Source organism: Micropterus dolomieu, linkage group LG09 (genome assembly GCF_021292245.1).
Source record: "Micropterus dolomieu isolate WLL.071019.BEF.003 ecotype Adirondacks linkage group LG09, ASM2129224v1, whole genome shotgun sequence".
In the NCBI taxonomy this organism is placed as follows: domain Eukaryota; kingdom Metazoa; phylum Chordata; class Actinopteri; order Centrarchiformes; family Centrarchidae; genus Micropterus; species Micropterus dolomieu.
The window spans coordinates 4,132,630-4,142,115 of record NC_060158.1 but is presented as its reverse complement, the minus strand read 5'-3'; the positions used below and the strand labels follow the sequence as shown (position 1 = coordinate 4,142,115).

At 45.2% G+C, this 9,486-nt stretch overlaps 1 protein-coding gene across 1 annotated transcript; it reads right to left on the bottom strand.

The window, feature by feature from the left end:
• Positions 1 to 4,054: 4,054 nt before the first annotated feature.
• Positions 4,055 to 5,751, bottom strand: LOC123976730 (extensin-like). Its single transcript, XM_046059081.1, has 2 exons — positions 4,938 to 5,751; positions 4,055 to 4,845 (listed from the first exon to the last, which is right to left on the bottom strand). Exons 1-2 carry the CDS (start codon positions 5,749 to 5,751, stop codon positions 4,055 to 4,057), a joined length of 1,605 nt encoding a protein of 534 aa, XP_045915037.1.
• Positions 5,752 to 9,486: the final 3,735 nt, after the last annotated feature.

Genomic DNA, 9,486 nt, shown 5'->3' with positions numbered 1-9,486 from the left:
CAACAAATCAACTGCACTTCTTACATGAACCATTATCCCTACAGCAACAAATAAACTTCACTTCTTACATGAACCATTATCCCTACAGCAACAAACTGCACTTGTTATACTAAACTCCACTTCTTACACGAACCATTATCACTACAGCCACAAATACACTGCATTTGTTACATGAACCATTATCACTACGGCCACAAATCAACTGCACTTCTTACTCAAACCGTTATCTCTACAGCCACAAATCAACTACACTTCTTACATGAACCATTATCCTTATAGCAACAAATCAATTGCACTTCTTACACGAACCATTATCACTAAAGCAACATTTATACAGAACTTCTTACATGAACCATTATCACTACAGCAAAAGATAAACTGCACTTGTTACAGTAAACTGCACTTCTTACACAAACCATTATCACTACAGCAAAAAATAAACTACAATTTTTACACAAACCATTATCACTAAATCAACAAACTGCACTTCTTACATGAACCATTACCACTACAGCAACAAATAAACTGCACTTCTTACTCAAACCATTATCACTACAGCCACATATAAACTGAACTTGTTACACTAAACTGCACTTCTTACACAAACCATTATCCCTACAGCAACAAACTGCACTTGTTATACTAAACTGCACTTCTTACTCAAACCATTATCACTACAGCCACAAATCAACTGCACTTCTTACATGAACCATTATCCTTATAGCAACAAATAAACTGCACTTCTTACATGAACCTTTATCCCTACAGCAACAAATCAACTGCACTTCTTACATAAACCATTATCACTACAGCCACAAATACACTGCATTTGTTACATGAACCATTATCACTACAGCCACAAATAAACTGCACTTGTTATATTAAACTGCACTTCTTACATGAACCATTATCACTAAAGTAACAAACATACTGCACTTCTTACACGAACCATTATCACTACAGCAACAAATATAATGCACTTCTTACACGAACCATTATCACTACAGCAACAAATATAATGCACTTCTTACACAAATCATTATCACTACAGCAACAAATCAACTGCACTTCTTACACTAAACTGCACTTCTTACGCGAACCATTATCACTACAGCCACAAATACACCACACTTTTTACACTAAACTGAACTTCTTACAACAACAATTATCACTACAGCAACAAATCAACTGCACTTTTTACACGGACCATTATCACTACAGCAACAAATCAACTGCACTTTTTACACGAACCATTATCACTACTGCAACAAATAAACTGCTCTTCTTACATGTACCATTACCACTATTCACCATAATCATTCTTGGTAATAGGTTGTTAGTTCCAGACACTGCGTCCTAGCTGATAGTTTAGATTTCAAATAAAATGTCATTTTTAATTTTGTTATAAGACTGTACTACTACTGGCTTAGACATTCTTTGTTTTCATGGTATTATATGTTTTAAGATGCATGTTATTATTGATGTTATTTTGACACACCGCAAACACGCTAAATTCAAATGTCTTCCCGCTGAGAGAAACATACAGCATTTTCAGAGGAGACAGAAGGGCGGAGGAGGTTATGGATTTGGTTCAGAGGAATGTTGGCAAGATGTTCTCTGCAGCTCTGTATCACTTTAATAAAGCTTGCTTTTCTATACATTCTCTAAGCCTGCACACACATACACACAGTTGTGAAGCTTCACTGAGGTGAAACTGAAGCAAAGATCTTGAAACAAACAGCTCTTTTTCTTCTTTGGGAAACTGGATCAGCTTCACTTTCATCTGTCAGAGTCTCATCTGGCTCGACTTACCTCTGCAGAAGATTCTCAGTTCATACACATTTACCAAAACCACATTTGGATCATCAGCTCCAGTGGTGGGCAGTAACTAAGTACATTTACTCAACCACTGTACTTAAGTATAAATTAGATGTACTTTTATTTCACTTGAGTAATTTTTTCATTCCACTTTCTACTCCATCTCACATGGAGATTTTGTACTTTTTACTTATCTACATTTATCTGACAGCTTCAGTTACTTTACAAAGAAAGATTTACACAAAACATGTAAAAAGTTTATAAAATATGATGTTTTGTTATAAATTAAACTACCCAACAGTTTATACAGGTGCAGCTGAAACAATTAGTTCATTTATCAATAAGTCAATTGAAAAATTGGAAACTATTTTGATCATAGTCATTTTTCCTGAAAATAAAAAAGTCATGGTTCCAGCTTCACAAATGTGAAGATTTGGTGCTTTTGAATTATTTGAATGTCCTTATTTCCAGGTCTTGACTGTTAACTTGACTAAGCATTGTGAAGGTGTCTCTTTGGGCTCTGGTTAATTGTGACGGCATTTCTCACTATTTTTAGATTTTTTATAAATCAAAAAAACAATGGGTTGATGGAGGAAAGAATCAACAGTTTGATCCAGAATGAAAAGAATCATCAGCTGCATCCGATACTGAAGAGTTCAGAATGAGCAAAACGGAAGCCACAATTTCAAAACTCTTCACACAGTCTACATTACCAACATGCATGTTGGCCAAACCGTTAATGTCACCTCCAAACATCACTCAAAGCACCAAAACACTTCATACCAGTCTAAAAATAAACTCGTTCAACCAAAACTCTGGCAACATTCTCACTCAGAAAGCATCCATTATCACTCATAACACTGACCTAAAACACTAACAACAGGGATTTCTACGTACATTTGATAAACTTTTATCTTTGAAGTATGAATGATTCTTTCTCATTCTTTGGAACAAATTGCAAATATTTTTGGCAATTCTCTGCTTTTTCCTACATTATCAATTGTGGATGTCAGTTGATCACAATGATTTATACTGGTTCTCTGTTGAATGGTCTGACCCTTCAAAACATCTCATTCATTTCATAAATCACTACTTACACAATGGTTGAACATGTCATAATCTGTCAAACATATTTTCTAAACATGTCTAATGGACTTCAGTGTCCCTATTTTTCTCTATATAACTGCATATAGTCATTTACGTGTGAAACATAAAAAGTTGAAAAATAAAATACAATTTAAATATATTCTATACATTTACATAATATAAATGTTAGCTAAGCTTTGCGATACATTTCAGTCTGGTTGCTGCAGAAATGCAGGACACTTGCCATCTTTATGTTTTGAATTTGATTTTAACAGTTTTGGATTCTGAAAAATGTGCTGCAGATATGCAGAGTTCTGCAGGTAGTGAAGTAGTAATGAGAGAAGAGTTCATGGATTTTGGAGAAAGTAGTTACTGAATGCATTTTGTGTGAAAGCAAGAGTTCAAGAGTTCAAGAGTTTTGACAATGTGATTTCAGATTTGACCGATGCAGGTTAGCAATTGAAATAAACTGTAATATGTAAATCAAACGAAAGCGTTTGATCTCTGAATGTGTGTGTGTGTGTGTGTGTGTGTGTGTACCCCCAGCAGAGGGAGTCAGAGAGGCAGTTAATGTGCTTATGTTTGTAGGCTGTAACCAGCAGACCTGGTGCCTGCACCACGAAGCAGGATCTGAGCTTATCCAGGTAACTTTGGGGTTAACCCAGCTGGGTTTTCAGCACCTCAACGGTGGTTCACTTCTTACCGGGAGAAGTGAGCGTCAAGCCCTACCTGCCACATAAGGACTTTGAAATAGTAATCCATGCATTTATAACATCTCGACTAGACTGTAATTCTGTATGTTGGAGTGGATCAGTCATCTCTCCATCGGTTACAGTTAGTCCAGAATGCAGCAGCTCGACTTTTAACTGGAATTAAAAAGTGTGAGCACATTACCCCTGTTTTAGCCTTGCTCCACTGGCTTGTCCTGTCCATTTTAGGATTAATTTTAAGATTTTATTGCTTGTCTTTAAAATTTTAAATGGGTTGGTACCTTCTTATTTATCAGAACTTTTACATATACACACTCCAGTCAAAGCACAGAGGTCATCCAATCAGATGCTCCTCGATGTCCCCAGATCCTGAAGGCTTCATTTCAGCCTCTGTGTGATACAAGCTGCAAAATGCTCCGGTGTGTGTAAGGCCCCCCCTCTCAAAACCCACTGTCTTCTGATTGGAGACTGAAGGGTGGAGGCTGAAGGCTGGAAGCTGAAGGTTGGAGGCTGAAGGCTGGAGACTGAAGGCTGGAGACTGAAGGGTGGAGGCTGAAGGCTGGAAGCTGAAGGTTGGAGGCTGAAGGTTGGAAGCTGAAGGCTGGAGACTGGAGGCTGGAGGCTGGAGGCTGGAGGCTGGAGGCTGGAAGCTGAAGCCTAGAGGATGGAAGCTGGAGGTTGGAAGCTAAAGGCCGGAGACTGGAGGCTGGAGGCTGGAGGCTGGAGGCTGAAGCTGGAGGCTGGAAGCTGGAGGCTGGAAGTTGAAGGGTGGAGGCTGGAAGCTGGAGGCTGAAGCCTAGAGGCTGGAAGCCTAGAGGCTGGAGGCTGGAAGCTGGAGGCTGGAAGTTGAAGGGTGGAGGCTGGAAGCTGGAGGCTGGAAGCTGGAGGCTGGAAGCTGGAGGCTGTAGGCTGAAGCCTAGAGGCTGGAAGCTGAAGGTTGGAAGCTGAAGGCTAGAGGCTGGAGGCTGGAAGCTGGAGGCTGGAAGTTGAAGGGTGGAGGCTGGAAGCTGGAGACTGAAGGCTGGAGACTGAAGGGTGGAGGCTGAAGGCTGGAAGCTGAAGGTTGGAGGCTGAAGGCTGGAGACTGAAGGCTGGAGACTGAAGGGTGGAGGCTGAAGGCTGGAAGCTGAAGGTTGGAGGCTGAAGGTTGGAAGCTGAAGGCTGGAGACTGGAGGCTGGAGGCTGGAGGCTGGAAGCTGAAGCCTAGAGGATGGAAGCTGGAGGTTGGAAGCTAAAGGCCGGAGACTGGAGGCTGGAGGCTGGAGGCTGGAAGCTGAAGCTTAGAGGCTGGAAGCTGGAGGTTGGAAGCTGAAGGCCGGAGACTGGAGGCTGAAGGCTGGAGGCTGGAAGCTGAAGGGTGGAGGCTGGAAGCTGGAGGCTGGAAGTTGAAGGGTGGAGGCTGGAAGCTGGAGGCTGGAGGCTGAAGCCTAGAGGCTGGAAGCTGAAGCCTAGAGGCTGGAAGCTGAAGGCCGGAGACTGGAGGCTGGAAGCTGAAGGGTGGAGGCTGGAAGCTGGAGGCTGGAAGTTGAAGGGTGGAGGCTGGAAGCTGGAGGCTGGAGGCTGGAAGCCTAGAGGCTGGAGGCTGGAAGCTGGAGGCTGGAAGTTGAAGGGTGGAGGCTGGAAGCTGGAGGCTGAAGCCTAGAGGCTGGAAGCCTAGAGGCTGGAGGCTGGAAGCTGGAGGCTGGAAGTTGAAGGGTGGAGGCTGGAAGCTGGAGGCTGTAGGCTGAAGCCTAGAGGCTGGAAGCTGAAGGTTGGAAGCTGAAGGTTGGAGGCTGGAGGCTGGAAGCTGAAGGGTGGAGGCTGGAAGCTGGAGGCTGGAAGCTGGAGGCTGGAAGCTGAAGGGTGGAGGCTGGAAGCTGGAGGCTGGAAGTTGAAGGGTGGAGGCTGGAAGCTGGAGGCTGGAAGCTGAAGGGTGGAGGCTGGAGGCTGTAGGCTGAAGCCTAGAGGCTGGAAGCTGAAGGTTGGAAGCTGAAGGCCGGAGACTGGAGGCTGGAAGCTGAAGGGTGGAGGCTGGAAGCTGGAGGCTGGAAGCTGGAGGCTGGAAGTTGAAGGGTGGAGGCTGGAAGCTGGAGGCTGGAAGCTGAAGGGTGGAGGCTGGAGGCTGGAGGCTGGAGTAGTAGTAGTGTAGTAGTTGCATTCAGCAGTAGTTTTCAGTTATAGTAATTGCCCCTCCTCTCTCTGGCAGTATAAATAGGGGCTGCAGTAGTATTCAGCAGTTGTATTCAGTAGTAGTACTAGCCCCTCCTCTCTCTGGCAGTATAAATATGGGCTGCAGTAGTATTCAGTAGTAGTACTAGCCCCTCCTCTCTCTGGCAGTATAAATAGGGGCTGTTGTAGTATTCAGTAGTAGTACTAGCCCCTCCTCTCTCTGGCAGTATAAATAGGGGCTGTTGTAGTATCCAGTAATAGTACTAGCCCCTCCTCTCTCTGGCAGTATAAATAGGGGCTGTTGTAGTATTCAGCAGTTGTATTCAGTAGTAGTACTAGCCCCTCCTCTCTCTGGCAGTATAAGTATGGGCTGCAGTTGTATTCAGTAGTAGTACTAGCCCCTCCTCTCTCTGGCAGTATAAATATGGGCTGCAGTAGTATTCAGTAGTAGTACTAGCCCCTCCTCTCTCTGGCAGTATAAATATGGGCTGCAGTAGTATTCAGTAGTAGTACCAGCCCCTCCTCTCTCTGGCAGTATAAATATGGGCTGTTTTAGTATTCAGCAGTTGTATTCAGTAGTAGTTCTAGCCCCTCCCCTCTCTGGCAGTATAAATAGAGGCTGTTGTAGTATTCAGTAGTAGTACCAGCCCCTCCCCTCTCTGGCAGTATAAATAGAGGCTGTTGTAGTATTCAGTAGTAGTACCAGCCCCTCCTCTCTCTGGCAGTATAAATATGGGCTGTTGTAGTATTCAGCAGTTGTATTCAGTAGTAGTACTAGCCCCTCCTCTCTCTGGCAGTATAAATATGGGCTGCAGTAGTATTCAGTAGTAGTACCAGCCCCTCCTCTCTCTGGCAGTATAAATATGGGCTGCAGTAGTATTCAGTAGTAGTACCAGCCCCTCCTCTCTCTGGCAGTATAAATAGGGGCTGTTGTAGTATTCAGTAGTAGTACTAGCCCCTCCCCTCTGGAGGCTGGAGGCTGGAGGATAGAAGCTGGAGGCTGAAGGCTGGAGGCTGGAGTAGTAGTAGTGTAGTAGTTGCATTCAGCAGTAGTTTTCAGTTATAGTAATTGCCCCTCCTCTCTCTGGCAGTATAAATAGGGGCTGTTGTACTATTCAGTAGTAGTACCAGCCCCTCCTCTCTCTGGCAGTATAAATAGGGGCTGCAGTAGTATTCAGCAGTAGTACTAGCCCCTCCTCTCTCTGGCAGTATAAATAGGGGCTGTTGTAGTATTCAGCAGTTGTATTCAGTAGTAGTACTAGCCCCTCCTCTCTCTGGCAGTATAAATAGGAGCTGTTGCAGTATTCAGTAGTAGTACTAGCCCCTACCCTCTCTGGCAGTATAAATAGGGGCTGTTGTACTATTCAGTAGTAGTACTAGCCCCTCCTCTCTCTTGCAGTATAAATAGGGGCTGTTGTAGTATTCAGCAGTTTTATTCAGTAGTAGTACTAGCCCCTCCCCTCTCTGGCAGTATAAATATGGGCTGCAGCTCTTGGGCTGCGTCTCTTTAGTTCAGCAGAAACATTCAGACAGCAGCATGCTGCCACTGTGAGTACTACTCTTTACTACTAATAATACTAGCCTAAACTACTAGTTGTACTACTCTCTGTACATCTAATTACACTACTGTCAGTACTACTGTGTTTTATATTTAATATTTAATCAGTGCTGTGATGTACAACTGTAATACTCTATACTACTGTAGGACTACAACAACTGTAATACTTTATATTCTTTTACTTTGTGCTGCATCCTGATTGGACGGTAGGAGCCAGACTTGTATTGATTGTTTTGAATGTCTGTCACACACTTAAACCTCATATCTCCAACGTTTTGACAGCTGGAGATAGGAGGTTTTACTTCAGAGTACTGATTGTTACTGACTGTCCTTTAGTTGCATTGATTGCTGATGAGGATTCCTCGGTACTGAGTCGTCATGTTTTTATGGGATGTCTCTGATTATTAGTAGTTCTTTGCATGTGAGGAAGCGGTGGTCACAGCCAATCAGAGCCGATCGGTAGTGATCGGTAGTGATCAGTAGTGATCAGTGTCGATCGGTAGTGATCAGTGTCGATCAAGTAGTGATCAGTGTCGATCAAGTAGTGATCAGTAGTGATCAGTGTCGATCGGTAGTGATCAGTGTCGATCGGTAGTGATCAGTGTCGATCGGTAGTGATCGGTAGTGATCAGTGTCGATCGGTAGTGATCAGTGTCGATCGGTAGCGATCGGTAGTGATCAGTGTCGATCGGTAGCGATCGGTAGTGATCAGTAGTGATCGGTAGCGATCGGTAGTGATCAGTGTCGATCGGTAGTGATCGTAGTGATCGGTAGTGATCAGTGTCGATCGGTAGCGATCGGTAGTGATCAGTGTCGATCGGTAGCGATCGGTAGTGATCAGTAGTGATCGGTAGCGATCGGTAGTGATCAGTGTCGATCGGTAGTGATCGTAGTGATCGGTAGTGATCAGTGTCGATCGGTAGCGATCGGTAGTGATCAGTGTCGATCGGTAGCGATCGGTAGTGATCAGTAGTGATCGGTAGCGATCGGTAGTGATCAGTGTCGATCGGTAGTGATCGTAGTGATCGGTAGTGATCAGTGTCGATCGGTAGCGATCGGTAGTGATCAGTGTCGATCGGTAGCGATCGGTAGTGATCAGTAGTGATCGGTAGCGATCGGTAGTGATCAGTGTCGATCGGTAGTGATCGTAGTGATCGGTAGTGATCAGTGTCGATCGGTAGCGATCGGTAGTGATCAGTGTCGATCGGTAGCGATCGGTAGTGATCAGTAGTGATCGGTAGCGATCGGTAGTGATCAGTGTCGATCGGTAGTGATCGTAGTGATCGGTAGTGATCAGTGTCGATCGGTAGCGATCGGTAGTGATCAGTGTCGATCGGTAGCGATCGGTAGTGATCAGTAGTGATCGGTAGCGATCGGTAGTGATCAGTGTCGATCGGTAGTGATCGTAGTGATCAGTGTCGATCGTTGTGATCGGTAGTGATCAGTCGGGTCTCTGCAGATAACGTCTCAGTCTGCTCTGTTCTACAGAAACCTCCTGATCGTGTCGATGGTCGTCTTTCTGGCAACAACGGTTTCTTCAGCTCCTGTGGAGGGTAAAGATCCACTTTACACCTCCTCTCACCTCACCTCCTCTCACCTCACCTCCTCTCACCTCCTCTCACCTCACTTCCTTCCATCTTCTCTCACCTCCTCCCATCTCCTCTCCACTCACCTCCTCTCCTCTCACGTTCTCTCCTCCCTCCTCCCATCTCCACTCACCTCCTCTCACCTCCTCCCACCTCACCTCCTCCCATCTCCACTCACCTCCTCTTCTTTCACCTCCTCTCCTCTCCTCTCACCTCCTCTCACCTCCTCTCCACTCACCTCTTCTCACCTCCTCTCCTCTCCTCTCATCTCACCTCCTCCCATCTCCACTCACTTCCTCTTCTTTCACCTCCTCTCACCTCCTCTTCTCTCACCTCACCTCCTTCCATCTCCTCTCACCTCCTATCCACTCACCTCCTCTCCACTCACCTCCTCTCACCTCCTCTCCTCTCCTCTCACCTCACCTCCTCCCATCTCCACTCACCTCCTCTCCACTCACCTCCTCTCCTCCCTCCTCCTGTCCTCTCACCTCCTCTTCTTTCACCTCCTCTCCTCTCCACTCACCTCCTCTCCTCCCTCCTCCTGTCCTCTCACCTCCTCTTCTTTCACCTCCTCTCCTCT

Coding starts and splice junctions, on each gene's coding strand:
- LOC123976730 (XM_046059081.1), bottom strand. CDS start 5,751: ATGCAACTACTACACTACTACTACTCCAGCCTCCAGCCTCCAGCCTCC. Junction 4,846..4,937: donor CCTCCAGCCTTCAGCCTCCA/GTCTCCGGCCTT, acceptor TCCGGCCTTTAG/CTTCCAACCTCCAGCTTCCA.